General features: G+C 39.9%; 1 protein-coding gene across 1 annotated transcript; it reads right to left on the reverse strand.

The window, feature by feature from the left end:
• Positions 1 to 1,115: 1,115 nt before the first annotated feature.
• pdgfd (platelet derived growth factor d) lies at positions 1,116 to 25,822 on the reverse strand. The gene is made up of 7 exons (XM_037268097.1): positions 25,273 to 25,822; positions 11,203 to 11,392; positions 10,389 to 10,566; positions 7,597 to 7,650; positions 6,456 to 6,666; positions 4,046 to 4,263; positions 1,116 to 3,285 (listed from the first exon to the last, which is right to left on the reverse strand). The coding sequence occupies exons 1-7, from the start codon at positions 25,391 to 25,393 to the stop codon at positions 3,151 to 3,153; spliced, it is 1,107 nt and encodes a 368-aa protein (XP_037123992.1). The 5' UTR covers positions 25,394 to 25,822; the 3' UTR covers positions 1,116 to 3,150.
• Positions 25,823 to 26,448: the final 626 nt, after the last annotated feature.

A 26,448-nucleotide genomic window follows, 5' to 3' on the forward strand; every position in this document is an offset into this window, starting at 1 on the left:
TTTCATCAACGCCTTTGAGTGTTTCATACACTTGCAGCATATCTTCAGTTCATTGCATTCGGCTCACATTCACCAGTTTTCTTTTTTTGTATTTTGCTCAAAGTAGCATAATGTGGATACAATTAGTCCTTCTAACCGTTGAGAGAGGTACAAGTGCCTCCACTACACTTGAAGTATAATCATTTATTTAATAGAAGAGTTTGAATCGAAGAAGTCGATTTTATTTGATTCTTTTAAATGCGGGAACCCACAATTGTCCTTTCCCGATGTCTGTAGATTTCTCACATATGGTCCTTTTACATAATTCAGAAGAAATATCTAATATTCATACCTAAATGAAAGCTATTCTATAATGCAGTGTGAAAGAGGAGGTGGGTGGAAGTGCTTGTGGACGTGGCAAGGATGGGCCTGGAAATCAGCAGGGACGGAAAGGATGCAGTGTGTGTGTACGTGTGTGTGTGTGTGTGTCTGCTAGTGGGAATACAAACTTTTCAGCTTTTCATATATATTTAAAGGAAATGGACATTGCAAGACAAAATCTACCTTCACACATCATCACGTTGCTAGTGTGCTAGATTTTTCTTTGACAACAGGCGGTTTATGATGGTTCATTCTTTCTTCATTATTTCCCATTGGAAAAATGTTTCTTCCTCCCCAGGGCGGATTATGAGTGACGTCAGAGGCTCCACGGTAAACATAATGAATATACACATCTGAGTGCATGTCACCTTGAATAGTAGCTCATACCAAAGCGGCAGGCCCCTACACAGGAAGCAAATGGTTAACCACAGCCTACTGTCACAATCACTGAATACAAAATCAACAATTAAATCATCCCTTCAGGCCACAGCATCCATTAATTTCCATCTGACTTCTGTGGTGCTGACTCTGCTGACCTTAACTGCGGATACAATGGCCTGAAAAGCACATATGTGGTTTCCATGGCGACTCAAGATGTACAAGATAACATCATGGAGCCCTTCTCCCTGCGCTTTCTTGTTCTTCTGCTCTCTTACCGTTCCTTCATCACCTCTATTCCAAAGATCCCTCCAACTGCCACAAATTCATTAAACTCTACACGTCATCAAACACACGGGAAAGATTACAAGACTCACTGATGCGGCAAATATTTTATTTATTAAAACCATCCAGCTGATTTTCCCCCAAACAAAACAACTGAGAAAGACACAATAAATTAAAGCCTACAGTTTTGTCATGAATATTCTAAAGACAGCAAAAGCAGCACTTTTACCTTGCTCGAACATTCACTGGATTAACCGAGCTGATCATGTTTGATGTGTGAGTCACCAATGGGGAGGAGAAATAAAAAAAAAAGAAAAGAAAGGGTTAGACAGTTTTGTAAAATGTTGCACAAGTAGCTGTAAATGGCATTTTGGATTCTGTTTTTTCCTGAAAGCCATTTTGGTGAGCACAACACTGTCACACTGAAAGACACAGCACACACAAACACAAACAAATATTGGAACTCAACATTTAGCAAAAGTTGCTGACTAATTTGAACATCCAGCGTTCAAGCTACAAGAGCATTTCCTTGTCAGCTTGGCATGCAAATGAAACAAATGGCCACAACATACAGAGACATGGAAGCGGCCGAGCATTCATATGTGCTACGGTTAGTAGCGTAAAAACATTATCTGTGTCAGTTCATTTGTTAGTGATGATGTGTGCGGTCAAATCAGAGCAATGGCACACCAGATCCAACAGATCCATTGTGCTAGAAAAAAAGGAACCATTGAACAGTACAATATCATTTGGGGATTTTTTTTCTCTTGATTTCTTCAATGTTCCTGCCGGCATTTCTTGCAGCCTCCTTTGGGAACCTTCTTCAGCCCTTAGACGAAAACACTGCACAAAGTCACACACACACTCACTCACAAAAATAGCATAATTGTAACTGGCATAAAAGTGTGCTTTAAAGTGCTGATTACAAGGCTGCGTGTGTAAGAAACGGATTCTCGGCAAATAAAAATGCAAACATGAGCAGGTTAACTGAAGGTGTAAATGATAGAAAATTAGAAGTGGCTCACAGCTTAATAATCTTCAACTTTTCAGTGAGGACTTTCTCAGATGTTTAAGTGTGCCTGTTGGAATCTTGGCACAATTATGTATAAGAATATTTGTGAGGTCACTGAAAGGTCCTGGAATTGCAAGCTAAATTGTAGTTCATCCCAAAGGAGCGTGATGAAATTGAAGTCAAGGCTATCGAGTGGTTCGTCCAAATAAAATCCATTTATCCCTGCCTTTATTTATTTTTTTGTGCACTGAGACACAATTATGCTGTAAAAAATTGTTTCCAAAAAGTCTTCATAGGATTATCAATTAAGATTCAGGATGGATGCAAATCCTCATTTATTAATGACTGTTGCCCGTACGGTGCACTCCTGTATGTATAGTAAATGTTATGAAGAATTATCCGGTCGCATTTGCCAGGTGTCTGTCTCCCTGACTTTCTGTCTATTCCTTTCTTCTGGGATGTTTTTCAGGTCTGAGGGTGTATGGTGTTAGCAGAATTACCAGTTAGCGACTGGAATTCCCGGAACGCTCAGAAAACTGGGCAGAGTGCAATAGCCTGTGCTGACATCTCTGATGTGTTTGGTACTGAGCGATAGGAGAGAATGTGTGTGTGTTTGTGTGTGTGTGTGCGTGTGTGTTAAAAGAGACATTGGGGAAGAAACAAAAGGGAGGGAACACAGTACAGACAGTGAAGGACAAAGGGATGCTGGAATTCTTGTAGACAGGAATGTGCACAAAACAAAGACGGGCTATGTGGAAAATCAGAAGGGTGGGGAATTCCGTATTATAAATAACTGCTTTTTTAGCCTTTAGTTTAGAATGACCATCAGCTTGGATTCACATACCCCCGTCCACCCCCCCATACCTTCTTTGCCAGCGGCAGAAAAGACATCTGAAAATGAACTTAACTCATGCAATCAAATGTATTTGCATTACTGTTTGTCTTCAAGTTGAGTTTCGCGATGATTCCTCTGGCGTACTTACTGTTACGTAAAGTGTGCATCATCTGTCAAATAATTTCTTCTCTGCATTTACTGCATAGCTGGTTGCATAAAAAAAGTTCAAGGCAAAATGGCAGAAGGTGTCCAACAATTCAAGATAGTTTGTGTCAATATCTCAGCGAGGAGGCTGCGAGGGACAGGCACATTCACACTTGTCGTGATGTGTGAGGAATATCTCATCGATGACCCAGCGCACCCTTGTCCTGCGATGGCGCTGGTACAGAGTGGTCTCTGGGGCGTACTTGAGCACCTGGAAGAGACAGGGAGAAGAGGTTGAGACAGCTCAGGACTTTAAACTATTTCCTGCCTGGCCATAAGCTTTGTGGTGTCTGAAGCTCTGTACTTTTTTTTTCATTCCTCACCCATGTTTGCATCATGTCTGTATGTTTGTGCATTGGCATATTGTTACTGTCCTGTGAAAAACACATGTATATTTTTGTCAGTTTTAAATTAATGGAGTTTCCAGGCTTCTTTTCTTTATATTTGCTACAGGTAGTGATAGAAAAAAAAAGCTTCAAATGTGTAAACCCACAAAAGGAAAAGAAGTGGAAATATAAAGAGATGGAAAAAGTGTTTCACTAATTAACTGTTGATTTGGGACCTGTTGAGTACAACCAGTCTGACTCGCTTCAGATGTCTTCACTCTTTTTGAGCTAATTGCCCAAACCTTCTTTTTCTGTCTTTTTTTTAAGGGTTGGGAATGTCTCTATGGTAAGCTATTTGATAATTTAAACTTGAGTTGACATGGAACTAAATGAGTCTTTGTTGACTTATCATGGATGCGCTTGGAATCGAAGTAGCAGATGTAACCACTTTTCTGCAGTGCTGCCATTATATGTTGTCGTTAGTCTAATAATGAACACATATTTAAATAAGGCCCCTAAAATAAAAAATGTCTCAACAATGTCCTTGAAATGTACTTACCTGTATTATTATAAAAATAATTACACCAAAATTAATACGGACATATTGTGAATTATAGCAGTGAGCCTTCATTATTTGTGACCCACCTCATGAAGTTTGAGCGTTGTCTTCGAGGCCTGACAGGTGCAGCCGGTATTCCAGTTATTTGTGCCGCATCCACAGTTGCCACCACAGCGCTTGACCAGCATGCACCGGGGGAAGAAGACGGCGTTGGTAACCCTAAGCTCCTCACGCAGGTTGACAGAGTAGTTGCGAGGGGTGCAGCTGTACCGCTTTACGTCATCGTAAAGGCGATCCAGGTCAACTAGACAGTGACGGAGAACATTGTCATGAAATCTGCCGGTCTGTAATCTTTCCATGGTCTTTGGGAATTCATTTTACTATGCATACACTAATGAATGATTGATTGTCAGCCATGTTTCAGAGAAGAGCATTTTTCGCAGCATCATCAGGAGTAATGGAGTAACATCAGGAGTAATACAATGGAACCTTGCTTCATATATTTAATTTGTTCCAACTGAGGTAATGTTTTCCAGTGAAATGATGGAAAAACCAGAAAGCATAGCAAGACAGTATCTTCTTTGAAATAAAGCGGCTCGGGAAACACGCCTAATGTAAAAGATGGGGATGGAGAACAGCAATCATGGCTAGATTGTCTTCTTAACAAGGGTCAAAGTAAGCTGGGTAATCATCACCCCACTGTCACCCGTAAGCGTGGTGATTACACATATGGACTATTTATAGATTGGCTGATTTAACCGATTGTTGTGCATATCTGTTGGTTGCAAAAGAACCGAAATTGTAGAAAATTGCATCTTCAGCAAAGAAACAACAAAAACAAACATCAGCCCACAATTGTTGTTGTTGGACTGAGTACTGAACATTTAACATTCATTCTATTGATGAAATATTTGCATTTTGTCTGAAACTTTTTTCAATTCTATGCAGCCTTGCATTTACAGCCCTAAATACTTGACTCTGCATGCTTTAGCTGTAGTCCTATTCAGGGTACAGGCTAAAGAACACTTGAATCAAGGTTTCTTTTAACGAGGCTGATATAACTGAAATCACAATCTTGGCAGGATGTAAGTGCCCAATTGAAATGATGACGAAAGAAAGCATTTAGTGGATTGAGCAGAGCTCCTGGACTGAATCTCAAACAGATATCTGGCATGAATCATCATTCATCCTTGCAGATGCTATTTGTTTAGAATGCATCCTCATTACACCAAATAAATGAAATGATCATGGTACATGTTAATTCGAGCTACTAAAAAACAAGGAGCACAATAAGTTTCGTGCTCATGCGCGCTGTCACTAATAGGTTTATCAATCAACAAAAAAAAATACAGACACAAGCTTTTTCATTCATACTGATTGACTGGACCTGAAAGCAAATTCTTGGCAATGCAATTCTAAATTAGGAGCATACGTAAGAGCAATTCATATCACCTTGCTATTTGTATCCTTAATCCCAAAGGTGTCAGAATATGGTTGATTTAATCGAGGAAATTAGCCACCGGTGGCTTTCCACAAATCATTTGCAGTCTGGACACCGAGTGGTGAATATCTCCTCCACTGGAAAGTCTCTGAGTCGACAAAATGTCACTGGCGTTAATTGACTGTCTTTTTTTTTTTTTAAACAGGTTGTAAAAGTAACTAAATATATAGTCACCAAAGCTGTACTCAGCATTTCCGAGATTGTTACGAGAATGTGACAGGTGGAAGTTGAGAGTGGTTTAGAATATCACTGCCACTGCAAAGTACACTGAATCAGTGGGCCAATGACCCTACTGTGAATATTCACTCGCATGAAGTACTAGTCAATAAGGTTATATAGGAGTTTGGTAACTGGGGTAATTTATTTTATTGGTGCTTACATCGTTTAAGCAATATTCAGATAAAAAAGAACCACTAATAAAACCAACAATATTTATTGGTTTAGCTAGTTTAGCTTCTAATCTGTCAGTTAACAAACATATGCCTAAACCTGTTGACTTGTATTTTTCGGAGTGCCAGAGAAAGATTAGAAAGCGTGAGAATAGTTAGCAATTACTTTATATATTATTTTGCTTGTATGTGGCCTAAATTCCAATTGGAATTAAAACTCATTCAATTGTAATTATGATCTGTCTTCGTGTCTTCAAGGGAACAAAGGAGAATTGAAAACTAATCCATTATTGCTGGCCAAGTGAGGATGTGTGTGACTTAATGAAAACAAAGCTAAGCTGCTGACTCGAGCACATTTCTGCTTCAGTGCACAAGCTGTATTTCCAATTAGAGTGAGGTGCTATGTCGTATCAACGACCTGCGGCGACTACACTTCTGAGGGGCTGCAATATGTGTTCCCTACCGTATGGGACAATCAGCAGTTAACAGGACACACTGTACACACGCATTGGTAAAAATTGATTTGTTGTCTCGCTCAAGCATTTACCGATGTTTATTTGTGATTTGATTTTAAATAAACAGCACATATATAAAAAAAAAACATACCTTTGTTGTGCCTGCTTGCCAGATGATAAGCCCTGGATCTATAATGAATATGTGTTTGTGTGTAAATGCTGTCCAGGTCCTGTTTCCAAGTGTCCGGGTTCAGCGATCTCAGAAGCTGTTCCACAGTGTCAAAGGCAGCGATGGTTCGGTCCAGGTCATCTAATGAGAGCGGTACTTCAGTGACTGCTGCCGGCCCCACAGGACTGCGATCCTACGAATCAAATTCAGAATAACGAAATTATTCCCTTCTAGTTATACGCTCGGTCAATGATTGACATTGGGTTAGATGTTCAATGCAACACAAATGACCATGAGAACCCAAACATTACACGACAAAAGCAGATATTGCAAGGCATTTGTATTCTACTGTCTTTACATCCATGTGTATGTCAAGAAATATTGATTTGTCTAGTTAACTGAAATACTTCTCACTAAGTGTGCACACAGTGTCTATAGAAAACATGTTGAGTACTAAAACTGGGGCAAACCGTGCACATGCACATTCTATGTAGGAGTGATAACATACTGAACATAACACGCTGATTGTGTCTACGCCCCCACATGGGCGGTTCATGCAGAAAAAGTGCCATCCGCAACATTGCACACTAATTATTATGATTTCATACATCGCTGACCACAGATCGCTTACGCAGAGACGTACACAAATTACAGGGATTAAATGTACTTACAAATACATTAGTCTAAGAAAGCATGACATTTTACATCTCAAGTCTCATGTAAAATGTATGCAGTGTGGTGTATATGCATGATCAAATGTGTGCATGTAATATGTGGCTGGGCCTTGGTCCATACAAATGGGCACTATGTCATAACAATTATTAATGTGACCATTAATTATTTCTTTGTGCTTGTAAAAAGTACAATGTGCTAGGGGTGATTGGGTGACAAACTGTACATTTTGGGAACTGTGGTTTAAACTAACACAGATTAGATGATAAACTATTATTTATTTACAAATTATAATATTGGAATTAAAATGAAGGCAGTGAGCCTTTTCAAAGCTACGGAATTAAATTGATGTGTTGCTAACCAGTCCTTTTGCTTTATTACAGTTAGAATTGCCTTCCAATGCAAATGTCTATTCACTTTTCTAGTCTGGATTTTCTCATGTAGGACTCACCGACGTGGTGACAACCTCCCAGTTGGTTTGGGATGCAGGCAGAAGGGTGTCAGGCTAGAGGAAAGAAATGCAGCAATAAGGATTAGTTTATAATTGATTCTCCAAAGTTTCTATTACTAGTACATTTTAATGAGATTCTCTTTACGTTCTATTGCAGGGGCACTGAAACAGAAATCTTAAATGGGTGAAAATCATTCAATGGGTCAAAGATTCATTAATCAGACAGACCTCATGCGATAATACTGTAATCAAAATATAATGTCCTTTTCACTCATTACCACAAGAATATGAGCCAAAAAATGTAATTTTATTTTGATGAGAACTGAAATACATTACTGTATTTACTAAATACTTTATTTAAAAAATGGCTGCAGTGCTAGTCTTGTGAGATTTTTTTTTTAAGTTCCTGTGATTGCAGACGACGAGTACCAATCAGCTAACACGTGCCATAGTTGACTTACAGCAAGTGTAAAATGACTCTCCTGTGACATGTGTAAAACGTGTCAGGCAACAACCAATTCAATCACTTTCAGTCCCTGACACATTAATTCACATTTTCTATGACCTCCATCTCTTGAAGTCTTTAATAGCATCTCCGGTGCAGATGGGAAAGTTCCTGTTTGACACACCAAAGTCATATTGTGATTGTTTACATCTGCATAAAACTCTGGCATATGGCTTTTTTATGATTCGTACATGCTTCTCGACCAGCTGTGTAAATGACGTCTGAGGCGTTCTTGTAAGAGTGCGTGCAAGCGAGTTTACAAAACCTGGATCTCATCTCCTTTTAAGGTGAAATGTATCATGTCATCCACATCTGGGCCACTTTGATCTTTCAAAAAAGTTGGAAATAGGGATCAAACAACACTTATTTTCATCTGAAGTCAAGAAATATCACCTGACTCTTGAATAAACAAGCCTCTTTTTTTCAATGTAGCTTAATTGTATAATGTGTGAAACAATATTGGCCACAGAAAAATACAGCAATATTGTAGGTGGCAATAGGGCACTTCCTTATTTACAGAAGCACTCGAGTAGTGGGGACACCAGGGAGCTGCCCTTTTCAACCTCCATTTGGTACAATCGGACAGTGAGACAGTTGAGGATTAAGTGCGTCCTAGATGGCCACGAAGGCCCCGAGATTTCACTGTCGACATTTAGCCCACATAACCGGTTATCTAGAGGACACTGACAATAGAAAAACACAACACTTAAATGTCTTTCAGCGACTCATTGCCATCTTGTTTTCAATTTAATTGCAAACACAATCTTCAGTGGGTTTGTCTCTACTCCTGCAAAGTCAACCGCACGCCTCATGTGCACTGAATTTAAAGATAATGAGAGCAGTCGCTAAATTTAGCTAGGAATCAAATTGGCTGTGTTCACTCCCTCAACGACGCAAACAGTCTGCACGTTGCACTAGACCTAAGCGATTTCTGTGTTGTTCCCTGATACAGCTTATTGTGCGTCTTGACTTAGTCCATGCTCTATTCTGTATTCTATTCTGTCTCCTCCTATCTTCCTCTTTGAGTGCAGGCATTTAAGTCATTAGCTAACTTGCCGATACCATCTCAGACACCTGTTCTCTCTTTCCAAAGATGCGTCCTCTCTCCTCCTCCTTCCCACTGACTGCCTTGCCATCTCCTCCCTTTTATCAGTTTGACAGCTCTGAAGAGAACAAATTAGAGCTGCTAGCCACATAACTTCAGTCCAGCTGAAGAGAACTTCTGTGCGCTATTAGTCAAACACAACCGAGGAATAGCACAAATGGGTGCAATTCATCAAGATTTGATGAGCATTTGACAAGGAGTGTGACATCAAAATGAAAGAAGAATGAAAGCAAAAAAAAGTTCCACAAATGCACTATTTCTCTCTGCAACTTGCATCGTAGCATCCTTTTTCTTTTTTTGTAGATAAGAAGCAGTGTTCAGCCCCATCTGTGACATGAAAGGAAGCCAAGCAATACGTAACTTAAAAAGACTTTCTGTGTCTCGACTGCAATTTCTCTTCCCCCTTTCACTGCGATTACAGGCTGAGGAACATCAGAAGTCCTCTCTTTCTTCTTAACTTTTCCCAACAAAATGACTCAGCTGATTTCCTTATTTGCTCATTTGACAAAGAGAAAATGTTCCTTTTCTACAGCAACTTATCTCCATCAAACCGTCCACCCATCCCTCTTTTTTTCCCCTGCTTTTTCTTTTCTTGGACACTGACACACGAGCCCAATTGTGTGGTCTACAGTACGAATACCTAGACTTGCTCTCTCCTGTTAATCACTGGGCACAGACAGCAAACAACTAGTGTCCAAACCAGAACATGCAAACGTCACCCATGCAGAGATTCCAACACAGAAACTCTTGTACGTAAAATCAGAAAATGTAGTTTCTGCAATTATTTATTAGAAACACAGTGAACATGGAGTGGAATGTAAATATGGTTCCTTTGCATGCAATTTACTGTGTGCACCCTTCAACTTTCTTCCAGCGCAAACTCTCGGAAGGCTTGTTTGTCTGCAGCCCTCCTCAAGCTGACATCTCCCCATTCATGCGTATCAATATTTTGTGTATGGAGCAAAAACACAGAAAGAACATTTCATTTATCCTCAGGGGGCCCTAGCGGAGGGTTGTATCACATACAGTGTGAATGTTTTTTCCCTGATTACCCATCACAACAATGTCTATGTCTCCGCAATAGAAAATTGAAGGAAATAGTATGAAAGACAAGGATCAAGCGAGATGTGACATATAAAAGTAACTCAGGACTTATATGTCAACTGCGTGTGCGTCTCTCACCAGAAATGAATAGTAGACTTTGAATCCCGGCTTTGCGACAAAATAATTGTCAGATTTGAAGGTTATTTTGAGGATGTTAGATTTGGAGTTGAGACTCGGCGGTGCCTTCTGTCCGCACCAGCGACCCCAAATGATAGTGCTGGTCTCTGATTGGTCCTCCACTTCAACAAAGTCATATCTGCAGTGAATAATAAAGAGGAAGAGGACAACAAAACAAGTTGATGATGATGAAAACATTTAAGACTCTTGGCTGACACGTTGATTTCAGTGATACAGTTGGGTGCTTTGCTTTTTGTATAACACTCATAAATATCACCAAGTTAAAGAAAATATTTAATTAGAGCCAAGAAATATAAACAAAATGTGGGGATTTTGTGGGGTTCAGGAGCTTGTACTAAAACATTACTGCGCTTATTAGACTGATTCCTTATGCACATTTTTAAGTAGAAGAATGACTATTGATTCTGCCCAGTTCTTTTGGCACTCATCGATTTTTTTTGGGTGAAGATGCCCATTTTCTTTATAAGATCAATGACGACCTTTCCTCCATGTTGTGGAGGACATTTGCTGCATTCCACCTTTCAATTCCTTCCAAATAATTGGTGGATTCCCTTCTTCATCATCAATCATTGTGTCTGGTTCTGTCTTACTGATATAATAGCCATCGTTTTGACACATCTGCTTTTAGCTTCAATTCTGTCCTTCGTTTTACGATTTCTGAAGATTCATTCAACCCCCCTTTTGAAGCAATATGGCGCAATAATCCAACCACTCGGCTCTTATCCATCTCCTATAAATGTTGCGCTTGTGTTACCTGCACACGTTGTTCTCGGCCTCCTCCAAGCCAAAATGATTGTCAAACTCCAGGTGTATCCGGCTTCCCGCTGGTGACACCAGAGTCCATGACAAAAGCAGATTGCGTGGATACGAGTTGGGGAAGCGTGGGCTATTGATGACTCCACCTGGCGGTATAACGGTGATGTTGTCCTCTTTTCGGTATACATCTGTGATGAGACATTTGTTGTCTGTTAGCTCATATAAACAAATGAGTGAGTTCTTTTGATTCAAAAATTATATTGTAATATATACAAGTACGGCAATGGCATTGATTATGATAGTGATTTGTTTTTGCACCTCACAAATGAATCCTGCTGTTTTGCCCATGACGTGTTGATTAAAACAAGGCTGTCAGCCTACGGCTCTCAAATTGATGATATCAAAACAATATTGTTCACCACTGCTATTTTCCACTGATATATTTATGGTAAGTTTATTGCTCTTGGTGCAGAAAGCACTTTACGTTTTGTTCCCAAACGAGGGGTGAATCTATTTATTATGGCTGTGTAGGCAGATTAATATCCTTAATAAATGAGGAATACCTGGTGAACACACAAACACACGCACAGTCTGAAGGTCAAGAAACATGCTGAGGCGGGCTGACAGGGCTGTTTTTTTTTCTGACTTGTGTGGATTTTGTGAAGAGGAAGACGAATGTATAATCAAGGCTGTGCAGTTTGCACCCCAGAATGATTCACTTCTACGCCTTTCTCATTCAGCTCCTGCTTATGAGTTTTATTTTCCTCACTATGTTATTTTATTGATCAATTTATTAAGGAGGTCACCACCACAATCTGTTTGTATCATTAAACCTTAAATATGTAGATGCTCTTGCTTTTTACGCGATAGCAAATGTTGTCTGACTCTGTAGTTCTATTTGCTCATAAAAATGCTTAGTTGTCAGGATCTTTTCCCCTCTACGGTTAGTGAGGGACACATCCGTGTGCGTGTGCATGTTTGTAAGGTTGTCGGTTAATGTGGTGTCAGGGCACTTTCATTTTCACTCTTGTCTGCTGCACTGCAGGTTACAGTAAACTACTGGCAGGTTGAAGTAGACATAAATACAGCAGTGAAAACCAAAATGTTTGTCTGTTTGACATGTTCCATGTTTTTCCTTTAATTTTTGGGTGGATGAGAAGGCAAACCCTTATTTTTTTGTAAAAAAAAAATGGATATCCACAGTTTTGTAGAACATTTTGGGTTCACAATAAAAGAGATATTTTTATTGAAGACACTGATTTTGAGTATTCCCAAGCCCTCACAAATAGCTGGCTTCCATTGTATAGTTTGAGTTGTTTTGGGTTGTAATATAAACATTCATCACTAGATGGCAGACATATCATGTGCTATACTACAAAATAATAGTAATGTAATAATATAATATTAATATAATATAATATTAAGAGCAATTATGTTGCCCATATCTCGTTTTTTGTAAGATATTTGGTTAGGGAGTGTGTGGTCCTTTGTGCCGCCCCTAAAGCAAAGATGAAAAATTGTAGCTCCTTCCATCATTAGGTTGCCCATCCCTGGTCTATTTTGATTTCAAAACTTGCGTTTTGTATTTTTATTTGTACATACTGTTTCCCAAAGCGTTTTATTTTCATGGATGGCAGGATGGAGGTGGGTAGTTTCGCACGAATGAAACTTGTCTCTCCCACCTTCATTGCTGGGGTGTGATGTTCTTCATACTGTTGCACTGAGGTCTATTTCTGATCCAAGTGCCAATCACACTCTTACAACAGCTCTGTCGAAAAAGCACTAAAAATAAGAGCGGTAACATTTATGTGAGCGTGTGTGGAAGTTCAACTTTAGCGTAGAAGTGGGGGTAGGTAGATGGTTTTAAATTATTGGGATTGATTTGGATTGAAATTTTCTCAGCAAGTCAGTGGATGATTGTTTGCCCTAGCATTATATGCATTATAGATTACTTGTTTTCCTTGCTGTGCTCATCCATGTCTTGAATGTTTATTCATCTGTATTTTGTTGTGTTATGTAAAACATGTCCAATTAGCAGCATAGGTGATGCCATCCGCTGCGTGGTACGATAGGAGGTTGTGCACAGCGTACATCTGTTCACTGCTCTGCAGTACATACTGTTTGCATGACATTGTGTTTTCTTGCAAAGTCTGGTTGCTGATGCGCAATACTGTGCTTGCACTCGCAGACAATTTCCACCCAGAGAGAAATGAATGTCCAAACCCTTTTTCCGTCTGCCTAAATGATAGCTCAAGGCCTGTGTGCATGCATTGATTATCAAGGCCTTTGCTGGCTCCACTGTTTCACCACTCACTCATGAAAAATAATCTTTAAATATTCTCTCTTGCTTCTCAGTCACGCTTTCGAAAGCACAGAGGCATGAAAGAGAAACGCACACATGGGTCCTTGGGGTGGACACTGCATGCCATACTAAGTGTCATCTTTGGTCACCATTGGCCTCCCACCCAACATCTCTTCTTCTGAGATGTTGGGTTCTGTCTCGTTTTACTTATTCTACCAAAATGAATTTTTTTTTAACTGGGATTCTGGAAAAAACACAGTGCATATCACATGATTACATTTTCTGCTATTTTCAAATACCACCAAAACGATCATTCTCATCAATCTTTTTCACATACTAATACAACAAATATCAAGACTCTTAGGGCCTGATTCACTAAGATCCCAAATTGTGGGCATTTGTGTGCATATTCACTATAACATTACACCGCCTCAACCTTTAGCTATGGTAGGGGCATTGTTTTGAAACCAACATTGTTATATGATTCAGCTTCCCTTTGTTACATTACACGTTTGTTTGAAATTGAAACTTCAATGATCTACTTTTTTGTTTATTTGTTTTGTTAATCGTTGTTGTGCTTGATTTATTTTGCCACTGCATTTTAAATATGATATGTAACAATTACAAATTCTGCACAAAGGTTACATTCATGTTTTGTACATGCAAGGGATTAAAAAAAGATAAAAGTTTAGATATGCATATATTTTCACAGTTTGAGTCAATATGTCTTATGAAGCATCCAACCCCCAAAATCATGATAATACCACTTATCCATTAATCAGGAAGCAGCATAACAATTGACAATTTGTTTTCATAACTTTGTAATTGACCATGCGAAGGTTTATCCTTTCCTGAGTGACAATTACGTTATATACATCATAGATTTTCTAGCATAGCAGAAACATCAAACATTTGTTTGAACGAGTGTGTGTGAGCGTGTGTATCAACGTGTGCGTGTGCGCGTGTCTGTTCCCCTGGAGGCAGACAAAGGGATGTCCTGTGACACAGACAGAATAGGTTAGATAAACAGCAGCGGATCAAAACACTGTTGACTCAGGACACTCGCAGACAGATTTACTGAAGGCCTTTCCTTTTTTTGCTGGGGCAGATGAGGCAATGACGCCTCAGCAAAAAGGGGAGAAAACTTCAAGGGTATTTTTGTCAAATACAAATCGCTAAAATAAGAATTTGCGGTCACACGGCACAAGAAGGCAAATTTATTCAGTGCCATACTTGTTTTCATGTGATTGTTTTAGATTTGTGGTTAATGGTAACGTAAAGATATATTATGCTGTTGTGTGTGCAGATGGCACAGATTTGATTTCCAATCAGCACCACATTCGTCTACCCGGCAACTGCCAAATCTTTTTCTTTTTTAATTTTATTTCCTCAGCTTTTTGATATGTGTGACAGTGCTCCGGCTAATAATTGTTGTAAATTGTTCTATCAAGTACAGTTTAATAGAGACTTGGTCGATATGGTTCTCACAGATCAAATATAAGTCAAAGGTTTGGTAAAAATTAGGAAGATTACGAATGTCAAAGACTACCATTCCCCAGGTATATGCTGGCTAGTCAATATTTTAAGTAATAGCCCGAGAGGTTATTTGTGGTCAACTTGAACTGCAGCCAAAGGACATATTTTGCAAGCGAGATCAATACAATCTCATAAACTGCTGAACTATGCCTTGCTAACTGGCTGACTGCCTCTGAAGGCTTCCCTTGGCACAGTCCAGGAGCAGCATGACAAATGATATAGCGTCTTTTCACATCAGATGATGATAAACAAACAAACTGCAGCCTCACGCTGACAGATGGGAACAAAACAGAATGAACACTACAAGATACAAAAACTGAGAAAATCTGACCTGGCTGGGGTGAAGGACAATCTGAAACAGGGCGAGTGATTGAGTGATATTAGTCAGGATGGAGGTGTGAAAAGGAAAGAAGAGGTGCTAAGGGTAAGAGAAAGTTTAAAAACTCATGAGCACGAGAAACGTGTAAGTTGCTGAGTAACAAAATCCACAAACACTCACGAGCTCTCAAACCATTAGATAAGTCACACCAAAGAACATGTCTAAGACTCATGAATAAGCAATGGTACAATCTGCTTTGTTAGCGCATGTGTGTGTGTCTGTGAAGCTGTGTCACTTCTTGTCGGTTGTTTTTGTTCACTTCAATGTCAAAAGGGAGAGGAGAGATGTTGCTGAAAAATGACTCTCAATGCATTTAAATGATTCAGGAGCATTTTATCTGCTCCTCATATCTTCACAAGTGAGTCTCAGTGGTCCCTTGAATAGCATTAGCATCCACTTTGCAGCCTCTTTGGCAAATGTGACCCCCAAAATTGTTGTTGGGTTAATTCTCATTGCATCAATTATCTGTGTTAAGGATGCAACGTCAATTTGATTGAATAATGGATATAATTTATTGAAGGTAATTAACAAGCTGAGTAGTATAATCTTGACAGGTTGTGTTTTTTTGCTTTTTTTCAAACTGTACAGCTGTTATAACTACTATCAAAATAACGTCATAATGTAAGTCAAATTCCATCTAAAAAACTATCAATACTATTTTAAACACAACAAAATATTAACCATGTAGGTCTGAGCATTGTTATATTTGTCATAGCAAACAAGTTTGTACTGTGCATTTCCCCGGCCCGTACCTATTGTGCTTTGACGTATTCCTATTTAACACCTTGGCTAAGCTAAGTGAATAATGCAAAGGACTAAAACTTGCAGAGTCAGCACTGTGGATAGGTCTTTAGAGACACTGTGGCAGAACGATGCGAGCAACCAAATTTCAAACACACATCCGTACTTTGAACATCGCTGATATCAAAAAGTAGTGATGGTCTTTCATTTTGTTTAGGGTTTACGATTTATTTAGTATGCTGTGTTTTTATTATGTATTGTGAGAGACATTTCATTTCCATTGTTGTATTGCAATGACAATGAAGACATCCAAAATAAATTTAAAAAAAAAACGAATAAGCCTGTGCATATATAATATTGAAACTGCAGACCCGGAATGCAGTAAAGTAGTTAAAGTAGCTTGTACACGATGTACCTGATCAATGAGTGTATACATGGCATTGTGTGTTATTCAGTACATTCTTGTCAATGTGTATTGATGGGACAGGACAGGATGGGAGAAACTCAGCCACGTCCAACATGATTTGCGTGGTCTAGTGCGAGTATGCTGCAACACTTGATACACTAGTATTTTGCTCCTGCTGACAGTTACTGCAGTTTAAACTGCAACATTAAGGAGGACAGTCAATAATTCGCACAGTGCACCACGCACACAAGCATACATGTGCAATGTGCACAGTGTAAAACAGTTCCTTTAAGTCTTGAATTGTTTCTGCTGTTAATATTTTCATTCATTTTAGTGCTTATCTACACGAAGGGTTGCTCTCTCACTCTCTCTCTCTTGCCACCTGACTGCGTGTGTGTGTGTGTGTCTGTGTGCGTGTGTGTGAGGTACATCTGGGTTAACACACATTTTTGCAAGCCCATTCTCTCTAAGGGCAAGTTGAAAGATGTTTGCGAGATGCACGTTTGCTCCGTTAGAGAGCAGATGCTTATGTTTTGACAGAAGTCCCGCTCTCTGACTCCCATCAGATGTGTGTACGTGCGTGTCAGTCCTCTGACTGCCAGCCGGTATCTGACCTATCCACCACTGGGGTCGCTTATCTCGCTGAAGGCTCAACATCAACATCCACCTGCTCCTCCTCATCTTCCATTCTACTTCTGTCTGTCATCATTTTTCACCCTTTCCCCCTCGACATCTCACAAGCAGACTTTTACTGTCCTCCCCACCTCCCACTCCCTCCAGCAGCCTTCATACTACTGTATGTATCCTCTTCTCGTGCCGGCACTTGCAATGCTCCCATTCTCCCAGCGCTGCTCACCAACTTCTGAGAGAGTTAACGATGAGTTGAAACCAAGAAAAAGGAGGCTAATGAAGACCAGAGGAGGAAGAGATAGAGTGGAGAGAGACAGATGGAGAAATGCCTGGATCCACAAACGGCGAATGTGGGAAAATTGTGGAGAAGTGCTGACATTCAGAGAGAGGAAGATAAAAAGCATTTGACAGAGGGAAAGAATCTCTTTCATTTGTGTCACTGTCAGAGCACCATTGTCAAAATAACAAAGACATAGCACTCACTAAGTATCGGAGGATTTGTCAAAGTCTTGCATGCTCAACACACGCATAAAACACACGGCATAAATACACAAAGTGTTTATCTCTTTCCTTCAGCAGGGGCCAATCTCCTGGGGTGTGAGTGGCTTCTGCTCTCATTTTTCTGCAGTGTCACTTCTGCCACGTGTCTCACCCTCGCTTAGCCCAGCTAGCAGAAACATGAGGGTACTATTCATTTATTTCTGCTTCGTTTTTAGCAGCCAAAGAAACCGTTTGGCTCTATTGTGCTTTTTGAGAAACCTTTTCACCTGCACATAGTCTATTTGTAAAGATACAAATATTTGCCACTTGGTTATATATACCTCAGGTCACCATGTCTTTGACAATGCTCAGCGTAATTGTGTTCCATCTTGCGTCTTATACAGAACCATCCACTAATCCGGGGTTGGGTTGTGGGGCCAGCAGCTTTTGCAAGGGAGCCCAAACTTTCATTTCCCAAGCCACTGTCCAGCTATTCCGGGAGGATCCTGAAACATTCCCAGGCCAAATGGGAGAAATATCTCCAGCTTGTCCAGAGTTATTCCGCAGCCTCCTCCTGGTGGGACATGACCAGAACACCTCACTAGGGAGGTCAAGTCAAGTCAATCACTCCTGGTGGAGGGTCAGCAACTCTGCTTTGAGCCTCTCTCAGGGACAGTTTCTCACCCTAAAGGGAGAACCTGCGGACACCCTGGGGAGGAAACCTTGACCTCACACGAGTTTCTGTTTCTCTTTGTTAATCCAAACAGACAGCTGAGATTGTTTGCAACTGTCAAAATCAAGTTAATACACACAAACCTTGTCTACAGTTTAATAGTAACAGCATGGCTCTCTGCTCAGCCTAAATAGCATCTGAATGGCTTCACCGGAGATCCTTTTAATTTCCCCCTGCATTCCCTTCAGAGAACCTGTTCCACCTTGCCAGAGGGCTATCAGTGTAATTAACACACCAGCTGCAACTACAGTGGCATTGTAATGAACCCGTTAGTTTTATGAAGCAAAGCCATTTAAAATGGTTCTCCCAGCACCCTGTCGTTGGACGCATTACGGAAAAACATCATGCTTATACTTTTCATGTAGTCTGTGGTAATTTGACCCTGAAAGGATTTTGGAATCATATTGATCATTCAACGGATTATTATTATGATTATTTTATCAAGGAGGATATGGTCAATGGTAGTGCAGTGGCTCGCAAGGCTGACTTTCATGCAGGCAGCGTGGGATTAATTGGCTGATGGTGCGGTTGTACGTCTGACAGATTGGCAAGCCCATGACCTTGAACAGGATAGTTTTATGTTCTATAGTCACTGGTTGGTTCCTGTTTGTAGCATTTTGATGAACTGTCCCTCATTTCAAACTCAGGACACATTTCCTCAGGTCATCAAATCACAAATGAATTTCCTTTGCCATCTAGCCGTCCCTCTGCTGTACAATACCTTCTCCTGTTTCCAGCTTGTCTTTCATAAGCTGGTTTTATGACCTCCTTGGCTTTGCAACTTTCCCATTCTGCGGCTCTTTCCTTATGGCCTTAATCCTCGATTTCCACATCCAATTTAGCTGCTCCACTCTGTTTTCTACATCAGTCAGGCATTTCAGCCAAGTCTCTACTCTCCTCCTGAATTAATAAATGTCCCTTACTGCTTCACCTTTTCCCCTTATACGCAGCTCTCGCAGCATCGGCAAGAATATGAATACGGGTGTCATGGCTAATGAATGCAATTAGGGATGCGCCAATACCACATTTTTGTCTATTTTAGTATTTTCATTTGATTACTTGCCAATATTGAAAAACCATTACAATGCCTTTATGTCTTGTAATTGGAGTTATCATTTGTCAACTGTGGGTCAGTTGAGACTGAAGTAGCGTTTTATCACACTGTCTTACTTCTCTGACATGCCGCACGGCTGCGGTTTTGTGATGGAAGTGGTTGGCTTGGCCAGATCTCAGCAGCATGCAGCGGAGCACCAAGCAGACTATGACTTGCAGACAGCTAAAAGTGATGACATCTATATTTATTGAAGTACCATATCTCCACACGGCTGACATGGCTTCTATCTCAGGTGGGTAAAGTGGTATCGGCATCGGTGCAATATAAAGCAAGATTGTAGGAAACAATCAAACGGGGAGAAAAGAGGCAGCCGGTTTATCTATCTTATCAGTTTAAGGAATGAACACTCAATAATAATCGCAGACTGGTTATGATGAAGAGAGTGAAATTGACACAAAATGTTATTTTGATATGTTTTGAAATCCAAATCCAAGAAAGCACGTCTTTCAACAAGGTCTAAAGAATTTCATCTTTCAGAATATCATTTGGGTCTTTCACTGCTACTTAAGATAAATTTGAGTCAGGCGATGAGGGAGTCACTTTGGGGGCAGACGACTGTATACTTTTAATCTGCGTTTTTTCTGCTATGACTCATCATCCCTTTTCATCATATCCTCCGATCAGAAGCCGATGGGTGAGCAAGGGAGAGGTACCTCACCTTTTATACTGGGTCCATTTGGCTTCCTCTGAGTTCCCTTTTTTTAATGCTGACAGGAAAGAAAAGTGAGGGGACAACTCCTCTGGCTCTTTTAACTTGGCATATCTCTTCTTAAACACCTTCCCTCTCCAACCTCTGCAATCCCTCTCTACACTATCACTGCTCTCCTTCCACCCACTACCTCCACCTGACAGCAGCAGGAGTATCAAGCACCACCTTCCTCTGTTGCCCTTTCAAGACCTCATCACACGCTTGCCTCTGTCAGTTGCTGCACAGAAACATGCACACACCCTCCCATCAGACCGTTCAGAAGGTTACCACCCTATTTTATTTTTGCAGGCGAGGGAGAATAAAATATTTTTGGTGGGGCTGCTTTGGCTTGTGTTATGTGTGTGGCAAGTGTTTATTAGGGGATTCCTTAGAAGGGAGATCCTGCAATTGTGTTTGCTTATGAGTGTGTCCACTTGGGAGGATGTGAAGCAGTTCAATGTCCAGTGTCTTGTGACTCACCAATTCCAATAACCTCAATGACACTCCTCCCCGCTCCCACCCTTTAGTTTCACATTGTGACATGTGGAAATGCTTTGCGGCTGCTTTTGAAACAGTGATGAATTTGACGCAAACACGTCATGGCTGTGCGATGATGCCAATCGAAAACATCCCTCAAAGCTTTCAGACATTACGCAATGGACAATTCATCACTTTATTAAATTGTAATGAGTCAAAAAAATTAGAAGTCTTGATAGCATATGTCATGGACCTTGAGGTGAGATCATGACATTCGTTTAAAGGTCAAGAACTCATGTTCAAATTGACATTCTCTTACTCTAAGCCCTTGTAAAGCATGGCCTGCAATTCTGTTAGTGACAGAAAATGAAAAGATTTGCCAAGCAAAGGAAAATGCCGAAATCATAGCAGAGTTACAAAATAGATCCTCGAGATTGTTTTGTCAAATGCAAATATATTTCTATTAGGCGTTATGTTTGGATACCCTTGCTCAAACATATTTTGATACTTAGAAATGTGAGTGGTGTGTGTGTGTGTGTATGTGTGTGTGTGTGTGCACATTATTCAAGTTCTTTGAAGTAGTCAAGGACTATGACAGCACATTCTCTGATATCACGCCAAGACAGTGCGACAGGGCACATGCTAAAGCTGCATGTTTGCACATGTGGATGTAACATACTCAGCATGTCTATGTACTGTTGAGCAATGTAAGTACCGTAATTTTCGGACTATAAGTCGCACCGGAGTATAAGTCGCACCAGCCATAAAATGCCCAAAAAAGTGAAAAAAAACCATATATATGTATATAAGTCGCTCCTGAGTATAAGTCGCCCCCCCACCCAAACTATGAAAAAAAACCGCGACTTATAGTCCGAAAATTACGGTACTATATCAAACTATAAGAAACAACTCTTAGTACTGTGATGATCCAGTGTTGCTGTACACCTCTGAAATCTACAACAGTGATAACTTGAATTGGCTCTAATTCACCTGTGCAAGTGTCCAATTGGTGCATGATGACTAATTTTGGCCTCCTTCAGAGTAAGTCTAATGACTGGGGGTCAATGGAAATGATGTTAAAATGATGTCTCTCCAGACTTGTTTTCCCAACAGCCAAATAACGTGGTAATTCATTCCATTAAAATGTTAGCTGTTCCCGGTCATGACCATCGGGGAAATGATTGGGCACAGACTGTCATTGTCAAACGTTCTTTGCAGCCAGCTTCATTTCTTTTACACCAGTGCTAACCCTATTTCCTTCTCCCCACGTGGCCCTTAAAAAAAGGCCACACATGCACACTACACAACGGAGTCTAACTGGTAGAACAACACTCAAACATAACTGGTTCATTCATTACCTAAGTCCCAGAAATGTATTGTTGCAAGTGAAAACGTATCCCTCGGTTTAGATTCAAGGTCAATTTACATTGACCTGACTTTTACACTTATGTGTCCTCCCCTCAGACACGTTAATTGATGGCATAACTTTAGACCAGGCTTGTGGCTGTGTTCACCTCTTATACTAAGTTTCTTCATCTTTTTATGACCATGAGCCTGCAGTCTCATGTCCTTATATGGGCATGGTGTTAGTCATTAGGGTCAGCTTAGCTGGCACATACTTGAAGTTTACAAGGAAATTAAAAGACCTGTAGTCAACCAAAAAGAATCTTGGTCAACTTTTAGTCGTCCGAATTTTCGACCATCTGATTGGAATAAATAAATCGCCATTATCTCTAGATTAATTCAAATCCATTAGAGTGCACCGTGTGCTCTCTACTAACACCCTCCACAACGTTGACGAGCCTCAAACTCGACAATTGCATCCGTGATGTCATGTTTCCATTTTCGTGTGATAGGAGGCTTCATATACAGACTGCTCTGAGCGAAACTGCCGCTGGAGGACCCTGTAGTCGTTTCAAAGGTGGCACTGGGATGCGCCTAAAATTAAACACAACAATAATATCGTCACTGGCCTCTTTACTAACTAAAAATGGATAAAGCACCACTCAGTATTCTTTTTTCAAAAAGGAAACTTGAAGTCATTCTGCGAGAGCAGAATTCATCGCAGCGTCCATGCATTCATACATCAGTGTCGCCATATTCGTTCTCCCCGGCCTTCTTGTTTTGGTCAAAACCGAACATGACACAAATCCCTCACAGATGTTTTTCTTAAGTATGCATTTAAGAATAAGAGAGGTTTCTTTCCTTTGTGCAGATTATTTGGTTTGTTCACGAGTCTTGTGCATGCCTTTCTGTGACATTGTTTGGCACCTTATAAGAGCTCAGAGAGATGACAGGGTAAAAGCTGAAACAGATGGAAGAAGATGGGAGGATAAAGAAAGAAATGAGAACAGGGAAGATTGAAGGAAGAGGATCTGGGAAGATGGAATGATATGCAGTCAAGCGTATACTGATAAGACAGCGCTGAGAGAGGAAAGCTACTGATAAGAAAGATGGCAGAATAGCAGAAATCAGAAAACTATAACTGGACTTTATGAAAGACAATATTGGAAAAGAAGTTGCGTCAAGTCTGACATGACACTTCATTAGTAGAAGCTAATTTATCACCACCTTAAGCTTCAATTACAAAGTCTAGGCCTCAATTTTGTATCTTATTATATGCAACTTGAATCAATTATTCAAAAATTTCTTTATAAAATATTGTTCTTATTCATGGAGTTCACTTCATTTTCCGAAGGCCACCACACCCCTGACTATTATTTTGGGTTAAAGAAAATGACAAAAACAATAAAAAAAAATACAAAAAATAATAATAAACTGTCACTGTTTAAATTGAAAATATATTTTAAAACTTTACTTGCTTATTAACTTATTTATTTGAAAGTAACTGAACACTTAAAACCACACCTCTGAGAAAAATTCTCGACAGGCGTCCACTGGGACTTGTATGATGTTGGCGGTGTCTCAGGAAAAAACCAAATGTCTCTAACAACATCATCACTGGGACTTTCCAATTCGTAGAGGAGTCAGCATAGTATCAAATACAAGCAGCATGACTTTTTGTTCTTCTTTTATTCAACTACTATTTAATATAATGCAAAATTTAATAGGACTATAGGCAAAACAAGGAATGAAAGAACATTGCTCCATAAAAGTGAAGCTCTGCCTAACACAGCAGTGCATTATAAACTATGTGGACCCTTTTGATATCAGATTAAAGCAAAACTGTATATATATTATTCCCACCATTTCACTTCCATAACAATCTAACCTAGAGGGGGAAGAGAAGATGTGGTTGAAAGCTGATATTTAACATATTTCAGCCACAGTACTTGAAGGCGTGTGAAGTAGAGGGCACAATGCTGTCTTCACATTGTTTACATTTTTAGAGCGCATTCGTCTTTCTGCTGTTGCTTGCCCTCACACTTGTGAAATGCCTTTATGCACGAAAGTAAATTAGAAAATGTGAAAATCCGTAACTCTAGGGCTTTTCCTAATGCAGGACTAAGTGGAGAGCACCAGGTGCAGAAGCCATGCAAATGATTCCATGTTTCTTCATAAACACACCGGCGAAGGAGGTGGAACAGGCCTCGGGGATCTTGTTCAGGTTTGAATCTAAAACAGAGGTATTTTCATGTATCCCTGCTGAAAGCAACCCTGCAGCTGTCCGTGTGCCTCCATGTCTTTAATAAAATGGACCATACACTAACTGTAGACAGGGATGACATAAAAAACAAGCATGTGCACCTGCAGGAAGTAAGAATCAGGGAGGCAAGACCCATGAGACAGTGACAGTGTTTGTTTGAGGTGACAAATAAGCACTTGACCTAATGTTCACGTCTTTCACGTAATTATCTGTTGATCACTAATCCTCAGTCACAACATCAGCCATTCAATCAAAGAGTCAGAGACATAGATGGATTTATTGTGTTGTGTGGGCATTTGACAGAATTTCCTACATGGGGAGAATGAATGATCAAATATCTCATTGTAAATATTTTGAAATGAACGGTAAGATATATCTCTAGATGTTTTGAACCCGTATTAGTGTACTAGTGAGCAGAATAATGGTGCCTGAAAGACAGCAGATGTTTGCATGGATGTATAGCTCAAATGCAGCCACATAGTGTGGACCTTTTTTTGTTCCGTTAGGTCACACAATCTGTTGGAAATGCCTATCATCAATTATTATTTTCCGATCAAAAGATGGATACAAATGTATGCCATACTTTCAAACTAATTGTCATTCGTAATACCACCAGCTAGGAAATCATAAATACTTCATCAAAGATGAAGGAAAGGGTGCCTGGCCACTTCAGGAAACAGAGAGGTAGGCAGGGAAAGTCATTTGAGCATTTTTTTTTTTTTAATCTAAACAAAAAAAGTACCAGTATGCTCTTTGTTGTCACTGGTAAAAAAAATAATTAAAAAAAATCAGTGCGCAAGTAGGACAATAAAGGTGCACGAGTGAAGCAACTGTGTCTCCAATTGCGGTGCCACTTTTGGCCTAGCATACCAAGGATTTCAAATTCACTTCTGATTTTCTATATGTCAAGAACATGTTTTGCGTGATAAGCCACAGAAATAATAAGCAGAACAAAGAATAAAAAAGTGATCTTACCGTCTCTCCTGAAGTTGCCCCGTATGACTTTGACCATGGAAACCTGAGCTCTCACAACTGCTCCTGCGCCCAGCAGCAATAAAAGCGCCACGCACATGTGGAAAACTACCGCTCCACTCATGCCGACAATAAACTCGGAGGGGGGAAAAAATCAATTACTTGCCCAAATCTCCACACTCAACAGTTACCTAGACCTACAGTACTCGCTCCAAGCATCTAAAGTGAAAGTTTCCATCCACTTGTTGACGCGTGGCGCGCGCACAAAAAACGCACAGAGACTCTTGTCCTGGTCCAAAAAGTATTAACCTCCTCGGATGATGAAACACACAAGTCCCTTGGACTAAGTGCAGGTGGAGTGTAATATAGTTCCCGTCATGGTCACACAAGCGAGCTTAGGCGCCCGACGTCTTATCACGCCTAAAGCAGTGAATTCAGTCCAGTATCGGAGAAATATCCTGCATAGTTTACAGCGCCTTTGGAGCTTCTATCTGTCTGCACGCAACCGGCGCGTCAAACTTCAGCCAACTCAGTCGGGGCGCGCGCACAACTACACTGTTTGCGTGTCATTGTGTTGTTGGGAGTCTGCACGGGATGTGCTGTGAGATCGGGAAGTCCTTGACACTGATGAATGACACAATTGCGTTCTATGCTCTGTCTATACATCTGAACCGTGATTTAATCAGGAATAAAAATAAAACTTTTTTTTAAATCTCTATCTATCTATCTATCTATCTATCTATCTATCTATCTATCTATCTATCTATCTATCTATCTATCTATCTATCTATCTATCTATCTATTTATTTGTTATTTATTTATTTTAAATATAGAGGCATGATTTTATTTTATTTACATCTATCTATCTATCTATCTATCTATCTATCTATCTATCTATCTATCTATCTATCTATCTATCTATCTATCTATCTATCTATCTATCTATTTATTTGTTATTTATTTATTTTAAATATAGAGGCATGATTTTATTTTATTTACATCTATCTATCTATCTATCTATCTATCTATCTATCTATCTATCTATCTATCTATCTATCTATCTATCTATCTATCTATCTATCTATCTATCTATCTATCTATTCGTCTAATCAACGGGTTGCAAAATCAGCACTGTAGATCAGGTGAACTGTCTCGCACTTCTGTTGAAGACCTTCCAGG

This window comes from Syngnathus acus, chromosome 13 (genome assembly GCF_901709675.1).
Source record: "Syngnathus acus chromosome 13, fSynAcu1.2, whole genome shotgun sequence".
NCBI classification, from domain to species: Eukaryota; Metazoa; Chordata; class Actinopteri; order Syngnathiformes; family Syngnathidae; genus Syngnathus; species Syngnathus acus.

Coding starts and splice junctions, on each gene's coding strand:
- pdgfd (XM_037268097.1), bottom strand. CDS start 25,393: ATGAGTGGAGCGGTAGTTTTCCACATGTGCGTGGCGCTTTTATTGCTG. Junction 7,651..10,388: donor AAGTCTACTATTCATTTCTG/GTGAGAGACGCA, acceptor TCTTTCCTCTAG/CCTGACACCCTTCTGCCTGC. Junction 6,667..7,596: donor GGGAGGTTGTCACCACGTCG/GTGAGTCCTACA, acceptor TTTGATTCGTAG/GATCGCAGTCCTGTGGGGCC.